This window comes from Centruroides sculpturatus, unplaced genomic scaffold (assembly GCF_000671375.1).
Source record: "Centruroides sculpturatus isolate CEXI.00-Female unplaced genomic scaffold, Cexi_2.0 scaffold480, whole genome shotgun sequence".
Classification (NCBI taxonomy): Eukaryota; Metazoa; Arthropoda; class Arachnida; order Scorpiones; family Buthidae; genus Centruroides; species Centruroides sculpturatus.
Genome location: NW_019384976.1, coordinates 324800 through 346654, shown reverse-complemented (window position 1 = coordinate 346654; position 21855 = coordinate 324800). Strand labels below are relative to the sequence as shown.

The 21855-nt window shown below is 33.4% G+C and overlaps 1 protein-coding gene across 2 annotated transcripts in view; it reads right to left on the bottom strand.

Moving 5' to 3' along the window:
- Positions 1 to 804: 804 nt before the first annotated feature.
- The window catches only part of LOC111632678, a 25136-nt gene continuing 4085 nt past the window's right edge, over positions 805 to 21855 (bottom strand). Inside the window, exons 3-6 of one of the 2 annotated variants that reach the window (XM_023377174.1) lie at positions 15408 to 15599; positions 7079 to 7255; positions 1001 to 1162; positions 805 to 923 (exon numbers count right to left, since the gene is read on the bottom strand). In XM_023377174.1, coding sequence (XP_023232942.1) covers positions 918 to 923; positions 1001 to 1162; positions 7079 to 7255; positions 15408 to 15599 — 537 coding nt within the window. In that variant the 3' untranslated portion in view covers positions 805 to 917. The remainder of the gene's footprint in view (positions 924 to 1000; positions 1163 to 7078; positions 7256 to 15407; positions 15600 to 21855) is intronic. The other variant, XM_023377176.1, reaches the window with a different exon arrangement.

The window sequence follows — 21855 nt, the reverse complement described above, 5'->3', positions numbered from 1 at the left end:
TGGCGTGAAGTCAAACTGGGAGTTGTTGATTAGAAGTTTAGTCTCTAGCAAGGAATGACAATGCCAAGCAAGTTGCAAACATACTGGATGCCTGATCCTCCTGGCGATGACAAGTAGAAACAAATTAGAGCATAGGATCTTATTGGTAAATCTAGCAATTAGTCAGTTGGCTACACAAGTGGTAGAGATAGTTGAAACATCGCCATTTGTGCCTTATAGGCTACTTTTGTACAGTTCATTTCTTTTTGGTACTATCAAGCGTCAGTAATTGAGGATAAATAAACTTCATTTTTTTTATCTCGATCAGTCCTGTCAATTTGGAGTTCTCAGCATTTAACCATTCCCCTGTTCTTCTGCAACAAATGTAGTAATTTTGCATTGGTTCCTGTACCAAGTTCAGGAGCAAGCTACCAACTGACCCTTTACTTTGTTTGTGTAGAGTCTGTACTATTAGGATATTTCTGAGTCAGGGAAGAAAGGACATTACATTGCTACAAGCTGATTTAAATCAAAGATTAATAAATGTCTGTTGAATTGGATAGCTAGTGATGAACAATTACTATTTCATCATTGCCATTGATATCAGACTTTTCTTTAGTACCCAATTGGTTCTTTCACTTATTTTTCAGCATCACTGATGGACTGGCCCAATGGGAAATTGTGTTTAATTTTTAATTAATCAACAGACAACAATAGTACATCATGTAGCTATTGGTGGCAAATCATGCATGGAGAGGATACACTGTCTACTGTAGATTAGTTTTGCAGCACAGTATGTCTGTAGATGTGTTCAAATGCCTGCCATGGAAAATCAATAGATACAGGATAAAGAATACATATTAAAAAATATCAGAATATAGATTTGCATAACAAACCAACACCAATATGCAGATATAATGGTATGGGATCAATACTGGTTATATCTATAATTGTAATGATAAGTTTAAAATTTATATTTTAAATTTTAATTAAAATAAAAAAATTAAAATGAAAAATTTACTTTTTGAAGTAGCTCATAATCTTGTTCTTCAAGCATAACATCTTTTATACTCATTAATTCATCAATTGCATCATTCAAAACTTTCCTACAAGTAATTTGAGTTTTTATTGCAATTACAACTTCAGGATATTTCTGATGAATATTCACCATTTCTTTGATTATCTAAATATTAAATAATATAAAAACAAATTATTGTCATCATCAATTCTTATAATATAAAAAATGAATGTAAAATTAATAATTCTTTTTATTTTTTTACAGTATTTTCCGATTAGAAAAATCAATTTTATATCAATATATTAATTATTTAATTTTTCTTAATTATTTTGTTTTTTAGATGATTTATAAAAGTTATTGATTATAAATTGTCATATATTATTTTCTTATAATCTTAAAGAATCATAAATATATTATTTTAAACAAGTGCCAACACTATTTTGACTGATCTTTTTAAGATCTGAATTATCATAAGAACTTTGTGGTGACATCACTGGCCATAAAGCCAAAAGTCGCCACCAAAAGAACTCCAAAAACTCAATGGACCTGGCAACACTGATTTGAAACCTCCTTCTTGGTTCGGACCTTGTGATGTCTACATGCTTTTGACATTGTGTCCATTTGATACTGCACCACACCTTATGTAACCCAAAGGAATAAAAGATTAAATTATTAACTCTTTTTTTGTAGCTTAATATTGTACCCTAAGATCATCATCTCCTCTGCTGTTATTCATTAAGCACAACTAAGTATATACAACAGGTATAATGGTCAATATGGCCATCTTCAAAGAAACACAGTCCTTACCATTGCTGAAAATTTCCAACAATAAGCAGTGTTTTTATAGAAAAATAAAATTATGTCTAGCATCTTGTATATTTCTACTAACAAAAAGATCTTTCTATTGTAGTAGATCAAAAGTGCCCCAAGAAAATGCCTCCCAGAGTGGATCTGTGGTGAGCACGCAGACTAACATTACAATACAAAGTTGTACACAATAAAATATTTTATTAACTGTTCACGTGGTTCTATATACACTAGATTCTTTAGAATCCCAACTACGCAACTCTAATATATATAAGATTTGCTGTGATAGATCTTTGTACGAACAAAGAAGGGTGACACGTTTTCATGACAATGGTTCTTTCCTGTTGAGATATTTTCCTGAAATATTATAACTAACTTAAACTATCTTAAACTAACTTATATTCTAAATGAGAAATAGAGAAGGAAAGGATGAGATAAGAGGTAAGAATAATAAGAAAAGAAAAGAAAAGAATGCTGGTGGAGTACCCGAGTTTTTCCTTTGTTTGGTCTTCACTCTTCTTAAAATGGGGACTTGCGCTGAATTCACTTCTCACCGTCTTTTTCTCTATCACAGATCTGATGATTCCTAAGTATTCATCAAACTTTCGATTTTAATGTCTGTCTATTTCATTTGTTTCCATGCAGACGACTTAAGACCTCTACATCTCATTCAGCGATGATGAACTGGATCTTTTCCTTTTTCTGTCTGCTTCTTCTGAACGCTAGCTAAAGGATGGTTATCTCTCTCCCCAACTCGCCTCAGGGTTTTTACACACTATTGTTTTTTACTGTAGTTCTCCGAAAACGTGTTACCACCAGCAGGAAGGAAAGTTAGAGAAGAAAGTTAGAAAGTTTGAGAAAAAAATATAGAACAAAAGACTAAGGAAACTTAATATTAGGCTTAACACTAAAGACATATATACAAAATTATGGTGTATCGCCACAGATCACCCTCTCCACTCTCTCCTACTTACACTATTGAATAAAAGATGTGTGGATTAAACAAAGAGAAAAATATTAAAAAGTTGGCTGACCTACATAGCTCACATAAAACCAGATTTGCTGTATTTCACTGAATTCTCTTCCCTCCATATTTTGTGGTTCAACACTTTTTTTTTGCAGTGAACTCTTTCCAGCCAGGATGCACCAAAAAATTTACAAACAAACTATATCTTCCATGACACAAATACACTCCTTCCTTTTTCTCCTCTATATTGGTAATAATAAAGCCATATATTTTTTCCTTCCCATGGAAAGTGTTTATTCAATTTAGAATTCTGGTAGACACATATGTAAATAAAAAATGACTTCAACAGATCACATGTGCATGCTCTTGAAAATATTTAATCAAAATATAGTATATCTACCAGAGTAAGTGCAATACAAGCGAGTTATTCTTTAGTAAATTAGTAGAGCAAATGGAGAGATTATTAACATTGTGGGTAAAAGACCTGAACGAGAAAAACATTGTATTGACTCAAACTATTATTTGTGATGAGACTAAGTCTATGTTTGATGAACTGGAAAAAAAAGATGGTGGTGATGAAATATTTTTAGGTAGTAAGGGCAGGCTAAAAGAGATACACCAAGTATCATAGTATGAATACTATGATAGCAATGAATTAGCAAGTGCAGATATTGAAGTGGCTAAAGCATTTCATGTAGAATTCTAAGCCATTGTAGAGAGTAATGAATATTCCAAAGATCTTATTTCCAATATAGAACAGAATGTCTTCCAGGAGTTTTATTGCCTCTAACAAAAAGTCTGCAGTAGGATTTAATGCTTCCAAGATAGACTAACTATTGCTACTTAGTGTTAATGTTTCAGGTACTCTGAAATTGAAACCAATGTTAGTTTATTACTCAGAAACATCATCTGCCTTAAAAGGGTTAAATAATTTACAATTGCCTGTTTATTGAAAGTTGAACAAAAGGGTGAGGATCACACAATTATTCTTGGAATTGGTATACAAAACATTTTTATGTACAACTTCTGCATTCAGAATGATTTACCACCTAAAGCCATTATCTGTTAGACAATGTTTCTGGCTATCCTCTAAATCTTGAAGAAGTTCAAACAGAGTTTAAAGTTAACATTTTATATGCCTTCAAACACATCTGTAGTGCAGCAGATAAACTGGGATGTAATAGCAAGACATATTTCAAGATATAATATCTATGGATGGTCAGTGGTGTAGCGTGGGTGTCAGCCGCCCAGGGCAAAGGAAAATTTCGCCACCCCCCTTATTTACGTATCTCAATTTAAAAAACTAAAATTCAGTTTCGTCACAGAAGAAGTAATGAAAAATTCCGTGCTAGTGTTGCCACCTTTTTAAAATCGCTGACTCAGACGGCAGGTGAGGTTTGTTCGAACAGAAGTTCCTGACGCACGTGTATATCATTTTGCAATGCAAAGAATAATGTGCAGTGCATGCCGGTTCAGTTAGCGATTAGGGAGAATTGGGTAGGAGTAATGCAAGTAACCTAGATGACTTAGCTGTATTGGACATTGGAGGCATATATGAATACGAATGATTTGTACAAGCAAAATAAAAAAAAAAAAAACAGATTGTGCATGAAATCCCGGACTGTCCGGATGATGACACTTTTCGTGCTCATTTCAAACAATCCAAATTGTAGGTGCGACGAAAATATGTGATGAAATGGTTCAAGATTTTACAAGATATTATTATTATTTATTATGAAATTTTGCTGCCCCCTAAAATGTAATTTTGCCGCTCCCTAAAAAGTGCCACCCGGGGCAGGCCACCCCTGCTGCCCCCACTATGCTATGCCACTGTGGATGGTGTTAGGATGGGGCAAGAGTGGGTAGTAAACCACTCAAAAATTTCCTCACCCACCCATCTACCCATCCTAAAATATTTTACAGAAGTTTATCTGTATTGACCATTCCTTAAATGTGAATTGATTGTTTACCATATAATTATATGTTCTTATATAAACTTTTTTCTACTTATATGTCATGAAAATCAATTGCTAAATTTTAAAAATTAGTTTGTTTGAGGATAAAATGTGTAGATAACATCTGTCCCACTAAAACAATGTTCTGCTCCACCTCCACTCTCCCAAAATGAAAATTCTAGCACTGTTAATAGTACTACCTACAAGAATCCTTTAAGGAAATGCCCAATGTTTTAGACACAAATCCTGATATGACTGCTAAAGATTATTGAAAGTCATTTAATATTTTGAAGACCATTCATTTTGTTCATATCATCTGGAAAAAAGTTACACCAAATTGTTTAAATGAAGTTTAAAGAAATTTCTATAAGGTTGCAAATCTTGACCTTATATCTAATTTTAAATAGATAGTTTCAAAAAATTTCCAGAACAAATTCATATTTAGAACAAAAAATATATTTCTTACTAGACTATACATATACATGAGTCCATATCTTCTATCCCTTCGCATACTTATTGTAGAGGCATTAACAAGTCTATGGCGGAACCGTCCTTTTATTTGAGGATACTGTCCGCCAACAAATGTAAAAAAGTTAAAAAGTCCTCTAGTGGTAGCACACATAATTCATAAAAATTAATAATTACATTAAGAAAAGTTGCCGGGACAAATTCATATTTAGAAGAAAAAATATATTTCTTACTAGACTATACATATACATGAGTCCATATCTTCTACAATATTAATTTTTATGTATTGTGTGCTACCACTAGAAGACTTTTTAACTTTTTTACATTTGTTGGCAGACAGTAGCCTCAAATAAAAGGACAGTTCTGCTGTAGACTTGTTAATGCCTCTACAATAAGCATGTGAAGGGATAGAATATATGGAGACTCATGTATATGTATAGTCTAGTAAGAAATATATTTTTTCTTCTAAAGATAGTTTCAAAATTTGACAATGAAAAATTTAATGTTTAAAAAATGTACAGTAGTTAGTTTATAAGTAGCATTAGTGTGGCATTAGTATAAAAATTGCATTGTCAATTTTGTCTATAAAGTAAGTAAGTTATAATTTATGTATTATTATTATTATTTTGTAATATGAAAGTTTTTTACTTCACATTTTTATTGAATAATATATATATGCTCATTAGTGAAAGCTTGAAAAGCATTGCTATTTATTTATATTAAAATGGATTTATTGTGTGCTGATTTTGTTTATGCAGTATCCTCCATGAATACATCACTGGCATAAAATAAGAAAAGAATACATCAGTACATCAAAGCATAATAACTGATAGTTGACATTAATGAGATTCTAATTAAGAACTAGAATTTTCAATCTTTTCCAAATTTTTCTCAATATAGGTCAGATTTACAATGATATTTTTCCAAGAATCACATCAAATAGATATAGTTTTGATTTATGTATTTTAATTAGTCCTCAAGTTTCAGTTAATTTTTTTTATCTTAATAGTGTTTCAGTTACTGTTGTTAATGACAATTATCTTTAAAAGCAGATAGGAGAAAATCTAATGTTTATGTAAATGTTTATTATTTATAATATTTTCTGAACTACAAAAATATGTATTAAAAATTTTTTTTTCTAATTTGAAATGCTGAATTATGTTTTTATTGTTAAACACTTGCTATCAAATACTGTTTGGAATTAAAATATAGTAAGTGTTAATGTTCAAGCAAGTGTTCAAAAAGAATTTCAAGTTTAATGCAAATTTTATGTATATAATATATAAGGTAATCATAATTAAATTATTTCTACTCAATATTTTCTGGTAGGATATGTAATCGTCCAAATACAACCAAATTTTTTTGGAAACATTTTAAGACATGGAAAGGATTTCTGTAAGGGAAAAATTTTATTTCAAACTCACTACTACAGGAGTTGTGTTATTGTAAATGGCATAAAAGCATACTTCATATGCTTAATGCACACTGCTATAGGTATTTTTTGAGTTTAAAACTGTCTATGTCATGTAAAATTCCATTTATGTTATAATATCAGTTGTAGTGGTCATAACCTTGCTAGAATGTTTTTCTTATAAACTGTTCTATGCTGCAAATGTATTTCATGAGTTCTGACAACTAAAAATATTGTGTCAAGGTCCTGTTTTGCCACTTGTAATATAAATTCCATAATGGTAAGTTTTTGAAAAAATTTTTAGCCTACAGAAATCTCTTTTGCATATTCCGAAACATCATCGTACAAAATTTGGTTGCATTTGGACTGCTACATATTCTTCCAGAGTGTTAAATAGTGACACTTTAATTATGATCATCCTGTACATAAATTTACCTTCTCATCTAATTTTAAAAGAAATTATAATTTCCTACCTCATACTTATCACTACTGATGATTTCTTTCATAATTTTTGAAGTTGGTTTATAATTCACTAAATAGTTACAATTTTCTTCTATGTGCTTTTGACCAGAAATAAAGCCTTGACCCAAATCATAACTCTTGTACATGTGAATTTTAATTTTCCAGTTTACATACTTTTTGAATAAAAGCTAAAAAAAATGTAAATTAATAAAGATGTAAATAACAAGAAATTATTTTTTAATGTACTTTTAAACGATATTTAAAAATAAATTTCTAAAAAATTTTTGTTATAAAATTGTATATTCAAGAATAACATAACAATATTTAAGGGTTTAATACTATAATTTTGCAATCTTTAAAATTGAGAAAAAATATGAAATTGAACTTAAAATTGAAAGTTTGATTTATATAATATTTATATTTAAAGAGCAATTATTTATTGTGACATTGTCACAATGTTCTAAATTCTTTAAGTGGTGTCTTACTCCTGTTCATCATACTTTTCCTGTTACCAATACAGTTGTGTTGGTTACCTAACTTTGTTCAGGGGGAAATTTTTGAATTGAAATAACATGACTTCTGGTCCAAACCAGAAGTTTGTACATAATTAATCTGGACCACCTGCTCCTAAGCTTTCCATATCTGGTCTCAACATTCAACTATAAACTCTATTCTTGAGATTAAAGAAGGACAGATAGACAAACAGAAACAGACAATAGTGGGAATTTATAGGTCCACAATTTTTTCAAATTTCAGGCCAATTATGGAATTTTGTAATTAAATTTTTAAAATTGGATTATTATACTTTTGTTATGATCATGTTTATATAAGTAATATTTTCATGTTTTGAATTTAAAAAATCAAAACTGCATTTAAAGTACTCCTTTATACCTGTGGCTTTATGCCAATTGTTTCATTTATTAATACACCAATAAATTCATACATGCATATACAATTTATTTGATTGTTTCTTTTTTACTTGTTTCTATTTCTAGTATCCATTGTCTTAAGCATTTGACTATATGAAGACATTTCCAGTCAATTGTTCTTGCTACCTACCCACTGTTCATGATTCAGTCCAAAAGGAATTAGAAGGTAAAAAGAAAATAAAAAAAAGAGATAATTGATGTGAAAAAAGAGTGTTTTTGTGTGTGCACAAAAGGGAAAAGATCCTGTTTATTAAGTTAGGAAGAATTTGGAAGTGTGTAGGTGCAACTTTGATCAAGTCTTATGCATTAATTATCAAAGGAAACAGAATCAAAAATACAGGGAGAGAAAACCCAGACAAGGAGAATTGGTGTACAATTTTGGACAGTTTGAATTTCAGTATTAGATTTGAGGCTATGCTACCAGGTCTTGTCAGATAAACAAAATGTTCTATTATTAATTTCTAGATTGGAAATAATACAATTAAATAACTGAAATTTGTAATTTGAGTACTTCGGTATTTTAAGTGTTCCAATTCTGATATTCAAACAGGCAAAAATTTAAGACTGCAATTAATTCAGATACTTTTATTTACCATTAAAGTATCCTGTCAGTGTGAGGCTCCAGAAGTGCTCCCGAATCCTACTAAATATATTAAATTCATTAATATTTAATATTTTTGTTTTCTATACAAAGGAAAATAATAATAATAAATGAGGAAAAAACTTAAACAATGTAAGTCCCTAGATCAACTATCTACAGTTAAAATCAAATTAAATGTCATCTTGCAATCTAAGTTGAGATCTTGTTACACTTAGTAATGAGTGACTGATCACTTAGAAAGTGAGAACAAGGAAAAGTAACTAATTGGAATGGTTGATCAGGAACAGAACATAACAAAAACCCAAAATTCCAAGGATGAGGAGCAATTTTTATAAATGTCAGACTTTTCTTTATTGTGTCTCCAGCCTCACCTCTGACTCCCTCACTGGATTGACATCAATCAGTTCCTCTCCAGATCATTGCCCCAGGGGTGATGAGATGATGAAAGTACCCTTCTCTCAGGACTCTCTTTTAAAAGAGAAGACCCAGGGGACTTTCTCATTACTTATGAGAATATGCAGATCACTGAATTTCTGTAAGCTCATTTTGTGACAATAAATTAGGATGAATATTTTGTAACCATTGAGTCTGTCTCTGTATCTGTCACACCCATATACAAATCTTCATCTCTCTTCCATCCTGACTTGGGCTTACAATTTGGCAACCTCAAATCAGATACAAAACTTTTGTATTTTGGGGTCACTATTGTTATAATCCCCTCATCAGAACATTCTGTTAAATAAACAGAAGACAATTTTAATAATTACAAAAATCTTTTTATAAAAAAAGGTTGTTTAAATTGTTAAATATTTGTAATAATTTATAAAATTTGTAGTTATTAAATAAAAATAAATAAATTTATTTAAAAATCTTCTAATCCGAATACCGGTATTCTTATAAAAATCGTACTTACTCAACCTTTATTGTCCGGTACTTGTAAATTATTTGTAAAACAAACGTTTTCGGCCTCAGTCGAGGTCTGCTTCAGGTTAAATTATTGGATTTCATTCTTCGAATGCACGTTTAGTTTTAAATATAATCGAATTTCTTGCGCGTGTTACGTATCGTCATCGTTTTTGTTGTTCTTCGCATACGTAACGCCAAGCATAAGAAAGCGTGTTTCCGTCTTTGTTGTTTATACATCTCCCTGTCCTGCCTGCTTTGTAGATTTCTAGGGCTTCAAGTGCTCTGATGTGATCCGTATGAAAAGCTCTATTTATTAATCTGGCTTTTGATAGCTCCGCGTGAATATCCGGGTCGGTTGCGTAGGTGGATAGTGCAGTGGTGTAACGAGCATGTTCTATGTCATATTTGTGCTCTTTAACTCTCTGTTGGATTGAACGTTTCGTGGAGCCGATGTACACCCTTTCTTGTTTAAACCTATCATCTCTCACCGGAATACTATATACCCCCGGAGCTCTCATATCGTTCTGTTTGTCTTTTGCATTACGTAGTAATTGGTATACATTGGGGGTTCTTCGATACGCTATCCTGGTGTTCGTTTTAGTTGCAATTTCTTTATATAACGCTTGAAACCGTTTGCTGTATTCTACTATGTTGCGTCTTCTGTTTGGCTCTTGATTATCATTTTTAGTAACAGGTGCCTCCTGCGTTTCACGTGCTCGTAAATAGGCATTTGCCATTCTTTGTACTAGTTCTTTTCTGTATCCATGTGCAACTGCAACGCGTTCTATATTTTGTAGCTCAATTATCGTGTCACTCCACTTAGAAGGGTGCGTAAATGCTCTTCTGATCAACGCCCGGAATGCTGCGATTTTATAAGTGTACGGGTCCGCTGAGTTTGCCGGTATAAACCATGGGATGTAGCTGGGTTTATAATATATACCCGTATCAATGCTTTCACCGTTGAGCATGATGTTGATGTCCAAAAAGTGTGCGTTGGTGGAAGTCATTTGATCTAGTTTCAGTATAAGTCTAGCGACTTATGTGAGTTGGTATTACGTAAGTTGGAAGAAACAGTCATACCAAAGTATAGTTCTAATATAATTATTTATAAGAGATATGTGGACGATGTATTTATCTTGTGGAAAACGAAACCAAACATAAATGAGTTTTTGAGCCACATAAACAACAATCCATACGGGCTGACCCTGAAACTAGATCAAATGACTTCCACCAACGCACACTTTTTGGACATCAACATCATGCTCAACGGTGAAAGCATTGATACGGGTATATATTATAAACCCAGCTACATCCCATGGTTTATACCGGCAAACTCAGCGGACCCGTACACTTATAAAATCGCAGCATTCCGGGCGTTGATCAGAAGAGCATTTACGCACCCTTCTAAGTGGAGTGACACGATAATTGAGCTACAAAATATAGAACGCGTTGCAGTTGCACATGGATACAGAAAAGAACTAGTACAAAGAATGGCAAATGCCTATTTACGAGCACGTGAAACGCAGGAGGCACCTGTTACTAAAAATGATAATCAAGAGCCAAACAGAAGACGCAACATAGTAGAATACAGCAAACGGTTTCAAGCGTTATATAAAGAAATTGCAACTAAAACGAACACCAGGATAGCGTATCGAAGAACCCCCAATGTATACCAATTACTACGTAATGCAAAAGACAAACAGAACGATATGAGAGCTCCGGGGGTATATAGTATTCCGGTGAGAGATGATAGGTTTAAACAAGAAAGGGTGTACATCGGCTCCACGAAACGTTCAATCCAACAGAGAGTTAAAGAGCACAAATATGACATAGAACATGCTCGTTACACCACTGCACTATCCACCTACGCAACCGACCCGGATATTCACGCGGAACTATCAAAAGCCAGATTAATAAATAGAGCTTTTCATACGGATCACATCAGAGCACTTGAAGCCCTAGAAATCTACAAAGCAGGCAGGACAGGGAGATGTATAAACAACAAAGACGGAAACACGCTTTCTTATGCTTGGCGTTACGTATGCGAAGAACAACAAAAACGATGACGATACGTAACACGCGCAAGAAATTCGATTATATTTAAAACTAAACGTGCATTCGAAGAATGAAATCCAATAATTTAACCTGAAGCAGACCTCGACTGAGGCCGAAAACGTTTGTTTTACAAATAATTTACAAGTACCGGACAATAAAGGTTGAGTAAGTACGATTTTTATAAGAATACCGGTATTCGGATTAGAAGATTTTTAATTTACAAAGCTATGCCGGCTAACGCATACAAAAAACTGGTGCTAACCCTAACTAGGGCTAGAGCAAAATTGGATTTCTTATTAGAATGTCAGAGAAAAAGGGTCTTCCCAATGTCCATATACCGCATATATCTCCCAAAAGGATGTGAATCCCTTTTACCGAAATTAAGACATCTCTGTTTAAGGAAAGCAATTAGAACAACAAGAAGGTGCGTGTATTCCAAGCTCGATAAACTAATTAAGGAGGAAAATATTCTATTCGGGCAAAATGTATCAGCATTACAGGAAGCAAACAAAAGGGCCGTTATATATCAAGAAATTTTAGAAAGGAACCTGGCCGTAAAATACAAGAAGAAAATGAATTGGATTTTAAAAAAGCAGAGACCGCTCGGGAAGGTAGCACCTATAATCCCATTAGTATGTTGGGATAACATATCTCCACCTGATTATCTTATTGACGCCTTAGCGAATGGCCCAATGTACACTCCAGGAACCCCTAAGCCAATATTGGACAGTGTGATGCCACATATTGAAAAGATGATCGTGGGCATGAAGGACACTCACAAAGAATACTACAGATGGAAAGCCGCATCCGAAATCTGTTCCGGCCGCAATAAAACACAAGATGAAAGATTTTGGCGATGTTTACAAAAAACCAAAAAATGGATAGCCAAGGAAGGCATCATAATTTTAAAAGCGGACAAAAGCAGGGCATTAGTACTCTTAAAAGAAACCACCTATAGAAGTCTGATGCAGCAATACATCACAGATACGGAATGCGAGCCGATTGACGTCGGATACGTTGACAGACTACAGGCGCGAGTCAAACGCTTTACAAAAACACCGCTTGCCAGGGAGCTAAAATTGAAAGGGGCGGTGGTGACATCACCGGACACGCCTAGATTATTCGCCTTTGCGAAAACACAGAAACAAACACCTTCGCTTAGACCCATTTTGGACAAGGCCAGATCTCCAACACAACTTCTTGAAAAAGCGGTTCATATCATTGCATCAGACAATATGAGGGATTACGATCTAAACATCAAGAGCCCCAAAGAGCTTATAAGAATATTAAGGCAAACACGTGTAACGGAGTTGGCCCACATCACTGTATGTGATTTTGTATCATTATACCCTTCGATCAAATTGCAACCATGTTTTTGCGCTCTAAGAGATCTCCTATTGAGCAAATTTGGAACATCAACACATCGCAAGCAGATCTTAGAATTAGCGCATCTTATGTGTTACAACTCTATATTCCAATTTAATAACAAGACCTATTTACAAAAACGAGGAGTACCCATGGGCAGCCCGCTGTCTAGCGACTTATGTGAGTTGGTATTACGTAAGTTGGAAGAAACAGTCATACCAAAGTATAGTTCTAATATAATTATTTATAAGAGATATGTGGACGATGTATTTATCTTGTGGAAAACGAAACCAAACATAAATGAGTTTTTGAGCCACATAAACAACAATCCATACGGGCTGACCCTGAAACTAGATCAAATGACTTCCACCAACGCACACTTTTTGGACATCAACATCATGCTCAACGGTGAAAGCATTGATACGGGTATATATTATAAACCCAGCTACATCCCATGGTTTATACCGGCAAACTCAGCGGACCCGTACACTTATAAAATCGCAGCATTCCGGGCGTTGATCAGAAGAGCATTTACGCACCCTTCTAAGTGGAGTGACACGATAATTGAGCTACAAAATATAGAACGCGTTGCAGTTGCACATGGATACAGAAAAGAACTAGTACAAAGAATGGCAAATGCCTATTTACGAGCACGTGAAACGCAGGAGGCACCTGTTACTAAAAATGATAATCAAGAGCCAAACAGAAGACGCAACATAGTAGAATACAGCAAACGGTTTCAAGCGTTATATAAAGAAATTGCAACTAAAACGAACACCAGGATAGCGTATCGAAGAACCCCCAATGTATACCAATTACTACGTAATGCAAAAGACAAACAGAACGATATGAGAGCTCCGGGGGTATATAGTATTCCGGTGAGAGATGATAGGTTTAAACAAGAAAGGGTGTACATCGGCTCCACGAAACGTTCAATCCAACAGAGAGTTAAAGAGCACAAATATGACATAGAACATGCTCGTTACACCACTGCACTATCCACCTACGCAACCGACCCGGATATTCACGCGGAGCTATCAAAAGCCAGATTAATAAATAGAGCTTTTCATACGGATCACATCAGAGCACTTGAAGCCCTAGAAATCTACAAAGCAGGCAGGACAGGGAGATGTATAAACAACAAAGACGGAAACACGCTTTCTTATGCTTGGCGTTACGTATGCGAAGAACAACAAAAACGATGACGATACGTAACACGCGCAAGAAATTCGATTATATTTAAAACTAAACGTGCATTCGAAGAATGAAATCCAATAATTTAACCTGAAGCAGACCTCGACTGAGGCCGAAAACGTTTGTTTTACAAATAATTTACAAGTACCGGACAATAAAGGTTGAGTAAGTACGATTTTTAAATTTATTTATTTAAGGGACATAAAGATGGGTGTCAAAAAATGCAAGTGATAAAAATAGGTTCTGAACATCAAATTCAGAATTTAGAATATTTAAAAGTATCTTCGGTAATACTGAATAAAACACCTGATGGATATCTAATTATAGAGTATATGTAGATAATTTATTTTCAAAATTTTTTTAAGATTTCAAACTGTGTACAAAGTAGATTAGAAACAGTTGAATGATAGAGTAAACCACAATATTGAAATGGATTAAGTTTAAAAATTATGCTAAGGTAGAGATAAGGATATAAACAATATTCAAAAACTTTCTGCACAGTTGCAAAAATTGATATTGGATGGAAAGCAGTACTTCTCAGCGACATACCACCATGCTTATAAGTATGTCGGTATGTCGCTGCTTATAAGTATGTCAAGCGACATACCATCATGCTTATAAGTAGTCCAAAGAACTACTTATAAGCATGGTGGTATGTCGCTGAGAAGGTATAAAGCTAGTTTGCAAAAAATGAGTAAAAAGTCTGGAAATAATGAATGCAGAAATAAGTTTTGTTTTAGAATAAAAGAGAGTAGGAATAGATAACAATGGATTAAAATAAAGTTATCTAAATTCTTGTATTTTTTATTTCTAAATTATAAATAAATTACTATTAAATAAATAATTAATTAATTAATAAATAGTGCACTTTTCCTTAACTGAATTGGTTACTATATGAGATTGTTCAGATCAGTGATTTTTGTATAAAGACAAGCAAGCCAAGAAGGACTATGGACAAATCTGCAGTGTTTTTAAAATTAATCTATAATTTCATTTTGTTTCTGGTTGGAACATTTAGCAAAAAAGGAACATAATTAGTTTAAATTAGCAAAAACTCGCTGTATAATTTAATAATTTCAACTAATTTTTTCTCAGTTTCCATTTCAAATTCCAATATTAAACTTTAATATGTAAATATTAAAATATGTAATAATTTTGAATTAACAACTGATTTTTTTCAACAGAACCAAAATTAATTTAAATTTTGAAAATTCACAAAAAAATTTTTTTCAAAAATCAAAAATAAACTATTTTATATAATAAGACATAATATAAAGAAATGATGCATACCTTAAAAAGAAATACATATTGAAAAATATTAAAAAGTCGTACGATTAAAAGAACATCAATCACAATTTTGTTATAAGCTTCTAATATATTATTCATTGAGAGTGGTATTAATATGAATATTGCTAAGAGCACACAAAAATCTATCTTATTCCACCAACTTTTTAGCAATTTCATTAATTCTTTAGATAATACCTGAAATTATAAATTATAAGAATTTTTATTTTATATACAGTATACATATATAAACTTAGGATGCATTCGGGCTAAGAAAAAAAATACAGGATTTGTTTTTTACCTTTTAAAACCCCTTTAAAAATTAACCATTTTTTCTGTTTAAAAAAATATTAAAAATATATATATATACACAAACTTATATATTTCATAAAGGCAAAATTTTAAAAATTATGAGATTTGATACACCAAGTTTGTCTAACTTTATCACGTCATCCAACTTCACATGCATTACAGTCTTTATAATTAATAATGACATCATTATCGATTACAAATTCAAATTATAATCCATGCCAATATTTAACTTAATCAACTTTTTATGATTAACTATTGCTACGTGTATTTTTAAATTTTCTTAAGGTAAATAGGTAAATATCTTTCAATAATATTTTTACATTATTTCTATCAATTTTACAATGTTTGATCCATGGAGACTGTATGTGTTCCAAACTTCATTAATTTAAATACCAGTATGGATACTGACATAATTTGGAATGATATCTCAATGTCTTAATTCTATTAGTTGTATGTTTCTTAATCTAGTAGTTATAAGGATTAATTGTATGAATTTTATTTTCATAACATTTGAACCGTTCTTCTTTGTTTATTGTATAAATCAGGGCTTCTTAAACTTTTTTTATTCACGACCCCATTTATGATTGTGATTTTTTTCACGACCCAAAAAAATATAAAATAAAGATATATACAAATTTGCAAAAACAATAATGGTGTACTACCACAGTTCACTCTTGTGTTACAATGGAACAGAGACAACTGAATACACTGAAGAGAGACAACACTACACTAGTTCACACTACAATCAGTGTTGCTGAATCATTGTCTCACTGCACCAGAAGTGACACAAAGCGCAACTCACGAAATCTATGACACAAAGTGTGCCATTTTCAAACTCTCACAAATTATTTTCAATATTTTGCATTAAAATCTTGTGACCCCAAGATTTCGCTAAGCGACCCCAAATGGGGTCGTGACCCATAGTTTAAGAAGCCCTGGTATAAATCATTAATATCCCAATTTTGTGTTTTGTGGTGTATAAAAATTGTAATTGTTCATTGCGAATGGTCAGGTATCTTGGATAACTGCCAGAAACAGTGCCGGCCCGAGGTAAGTTTTAGGATGGAGCAAGATCCTATTATGGCGCCCCCCTTGGTTGCCCCTAATTTATACCAGTGATGCATGCAAGCAGGGCCGTGCTGTAGATTTCCTCAGTATGATGCAAGTCTTTGAAATGCCGCCCCTTAAATTTTTTTCTCTAAAATANGCCGCTCTCCAACAATGCATTTGCACCATAAACCGAAATCAAAGGGTACCGAAAGCACTTAAGCAGAGGCGTGCGATAAATCATTAATAATATACATCAATATCGGAATAACATAGATCAATATAGAAAAGCGTTGCGTAAAAATTTTTAATTATTGAATGATTCAAATAATATTTTGATTTCGCTGCTTATGCCGCCCCCTTACGGTGCCGCCTGATGCGGCCGCATCACTGCATCATATGATGCAATGATCAGGCGGCATCAGGCCGCATCATAGCACGGCACGGCCCTGACTTAGTCAAATAGCTCCTTAGAGTGGAATCAGAGATGGTCCTGCTAGGTGTGTGGTGTGTGCATGCACACGGGCTGCCAAATCCCGAGGGTGCCGATACCGGTCAATTTCAAATGCCTCTTTTGTCGCATCACTAATATACCTCAAAAGACGCGACAGGGTTCTTGTAAATTTTAAACGTTTCTCACCACAGCTGTAAAAGTCTAAATACGTTAAACTTAATAGATTGTCCATCGTTTTTTTTCTAACTAATTCGTTTTAGGACCAGGTGTTGTCCACGGAAATTCCCAAAATTTACAACTTTTCGGTCACTCTCGTCGAACTGGAAAAATGTCTGTCTTTATTACATCTAATATTTCGAAGAAATCAGTCCCACTGTACTCGGCTAGAGATTGGTTCAGTTAGGCTTTTTCTAATATGGAGATTCTGGTTGGATTCGTGCCGGCGCTTCGAAGTGGACTCGCCAACTAAAACAGCACTAAAACAACTAAAACACCTGCGGTGCCAGCAGAGTTGTCACCGCAGGTGGCATCCCTGCCTGTAACCTAGGCGGGGTTGGAACCCCGCCCACGCGCGTCTCAACAGATAAGGCCATTCATATACTGGCCACACGCTTGCAATTAAAATATCGAAAAGTGAAAAAAATATTTTTTCCTTTAATTTTCTTTACCACTGAGGCGCCCCCTAGGACTTAGCGCCTGGAGCGGCTGCTCAGTTTGCCCTATGGTAGGGCCGGCTCTGGCCAGAAATTATCCTAGAGTTGGCATCTGTTAATGTACCTGCTATAAGGAAAATTCAATGTGTAATTAAACATTTTTTATTCTATATAGCATTGTTTGTTTTTTTTTTCTTTTCTTGTGTGCTTGCCTCATTGGCCAATAGTTACACATATCTTATTTCACACTGCTTTTTCAGATTAGATGAGATTTCATTATGTAATTAGTACTAAGATTTACATTTAATTGCAAGTTAATTATGAAGAAAATATTAAATAATTTAATTTTTTGTTAATAAAAATAACATTAATTTATATGAGTACCACTAAGGGCCCTTAAATTCTTCCTAGCTCAGGAAAAATCCCCAGGTCTCTCTCTCAATGATCCTACCTTTGGGGAATACTCAATTGACTATACAAGTTGAACTAATTAGTGCAGACAACACTTATTGGATACATAACTGCAACATTGGTGACCCAAATGTGATATGAATAAACAATCTATGACATCATGCTTATCAGAGCCGTAACTAGGCAGGTGCAACAGGTGCATTCGCACAGGGCCCACTTGGAAGGGGGGGCCCAAACTGCTGTTCACAAGAAATTATAGTTTTAAATCTTAAATTTTTCCTCCTTTTTACTGGCGATTACATTTTGCCTTATTTTTAGACCCTAGATGTCTGCTCACCAGTGTTCCCAACCGTGGCGACTTTTAGAGGGACGTAGTGAGATAGCGGAGACCGCAGAAAATCAGCCAAAAGTAGCAACTTTTGAAATTTTGTTTGTTTATTTTATGAGAAATTTAAATTTATAGATTTTTTTTTCTCTACTTTATAGAGCTCTCTGGAAACGACTAATATTATTATGATATACAAAACTGTATTTCTAGATTTTTCTACAGTGTGCAGAGCTAAAAATCTGTAAAGGTAACATTTTGTAAGAAAAATAAATCTGCCCGGGGATTTTTTTAAGTGATAAATTGCTAAATAGAAGACGTGGTAACTCTCGAATAAAATCTTAGTCTCGAGGTTGTAAAAGGCGTGCAGAAATTCTGACATAACTTTTTGCTTTGTAGTGGTACGCATGTGTTGTATACCTCAACGACGGATTAAGTGGTAAGCGAACTATGCGGCCGAGTAGGGCCTCGAAGGGGCCCCCCGAGGCTACTGAAAAAGGCTGATTTTTGCTTTCTCTATGGCTCTTCTTTACAATATATGAGTGTTGCTGATTTAAAAAAAATCAGCTGCAGATCTCGCTATTAAATATAGCAAAGATTTAAAAAAGTACGAATTCACAAGTGAAATTGAAAGTTTTAAGTTTGAAGTAACGACTCTTATACAAAATATAGAAACTGCATCTCCGCTTAATATTCTACAGGCTCTTCATGATTTTGGTTTGAATCTTACCCAAATATCAATGTCGCTCTTCAAAATATTTCTAACTCTTCCCGTTTCTATTGCTTCGTGCGAGAGAAGTTTTAGCAAGTTAAAATTAATAAAAAATTATTTATGATCAACTATCGGGCAAGAACGATTGTCCAATATTTCTATTATTTCAATAGAATACATTATCATTAAAAATATTAATCATGTAATTAATGAATTTGCTGAAACGAAAGCCAGAAAAGTTCAATTAAAATAAATCTTATTAAAAATCTATTGTAATATATTTGTTTTATTATTTTCCCAAACCAAATAAATTAAGGGGCCTAAATGCAAATTCTTGCACAGGGCACAGGAATGGCTAGTTACGGCTTTGATGCTTATACTTCTGTTTTACTGAGATCCCAAACCACTGCCATTGTTGATCAAGTATTTGACAAAAAAAGTTTAGAAAAGCTTCGTTGTTCATAAAATTTTCATTGCTAAACCTTAAATTTTTAAGCAGTTATTTGATATTTATTGTCAATGCACTTTTTTCAGTACTTGGCACTTTGGTTCAATAAAATCAAAATACAATTCATCATAGTTAATATCACATTAAATAAAAATGAATTTAATTGAGAGATAGAAGTGTGACAAGCAAAGTACTCACACAAGCAAGCAATATCATTCTCATCCTCTTTTGCAGACTCTGAACATCAACTGCAGCAACTTCTTCAAGCATTCAATTTGAGAGATTAACATCCTTCAGTTTACTAAGAATACCTTATTTCAAATCATTATAACCAGTAATCTACTTAACTCATTATGGCGCCAATATATCCCCATAACCACACAACAAATTCTAGCATTTATACAAAGATCTAGTAGATCAGGAACTAGTGGAAATGATGAATAAGAACTATGAAGTAGAAGTTCCTATAGTGACTATACAGGCTATGTCTTCTCATGCAGTTTTATTTAGCCAACTAGAGACAGGTTGCAGGTTTCTCTGTACAAGTGCAATGACTAATGGAAATAACACTCAATAGAAAGATATGGTACTGGAGGTCATAGGTCATTATAGACATGGTAGTCATATCAGAGAAAATGCATCACATAGAAAAGGTAAAAACTCATATGATAGAACTAAAGTAAGTAGTTCCATACAAAATATGTGGTGTTTGGTTTTACTGTCTCAAAAATTCTCAGAAGAATCTTATGTTTTAGCAATAGGGCTGTTTCCATTGTCACAGGACTTCTGCTATATTTTCATATGTAAAGACATTCTTCAAGTGGTCAGAATGTACCCTTATAATTGATATCTTAGTGAACTATTACAAGAACTCTGTATATTTGTTTGAGATGAATATGTTGTTTTGGAATGCTGCTCAGATTGATCACAGACCAAGATTGGCATTGATCTGTGCACTTGAGCAATTTGAGTATATTTTCAATCACTCTTGGCATTTGTTGAAACAATGAAAATACACACTACCCTAGATTAACCCCCAGATGAGACACGGCTATAGTAAAATTGGCTGTGCTAAGTGTGTGCAGTATTGTGGATAATCCTTAGCAAAAAATGCAGTAAACTAGAGTGTTATTTCATGTCCTGCATGCAAAATTTTAAAATTTTATAAACAAATTAAAAGAAATTAAACAAATTAGAGTCAACACACATACAAAATAAGTTCTCCCTTTATCTGACAGTTTTTGGGTTCAGAAGGTTTTTCAACATGTAGATTTGTAAAATATTTTTGAGGACTCCTACGAAAACATTAAAACTCCGCAGACCTGCATGAAAGGTGAATGAAGAATAAAATTCAAGAAAAAGTTTCATTAGAAATAGTGTTACTATTAATATCCTTAGTTTAAAATTTAAATGAAACAAAATTGACTTGGTTGGAAATTTAAATTTCAAAGTTTGTTGTATTGAAAAGTTAGATTAAATCACTTTGTACAGTAATTGATTACACAAAATTTTTTAATGAAATATAACAGAGGCTTCACGCGCAGTTTTAAATGTTAATGCCGGAAAAGTTACGCAACTCCTCACTGCATATTTTTGCGGCAACGAGTTGCGTAACTTTTCCGGCGTAAGATTTTGAACGCGAAATCTAACAGCTTTAATAAACTACAGTAGAACGCCGTTTATCCGAAAGCTGGATATCCGAAATGTCCGTTATCCGAAAGCATTCCAGTCGGCAAATTTAAATATTCGCTAGTGCTGTGGCGCTGCAATCTTCGGCTATTTCTCGGGTAAATCAAATATTTTACGTTTTTGATACTAAATTAACATCCGAAGTATAACTTTTTATTGTTTTTATATTTTTCAATAAATTTATTTTGTTTGTACAAGATAAAAAAATAATTTTTAACGATACAATAGTCTTCGTTAGGCTTAACATCGACGAAAATTCAATGCGAAGCGACACGCAACGGAGAGTAATTTCAACATGGGATAAATTAATATATTTTTTCGTACATGATTCGTTATCCGAAAAATAAGTTATCCGAACCACCCCAGTCCCCAATTGATTCGGATAAACGACGCTCTACTGTAT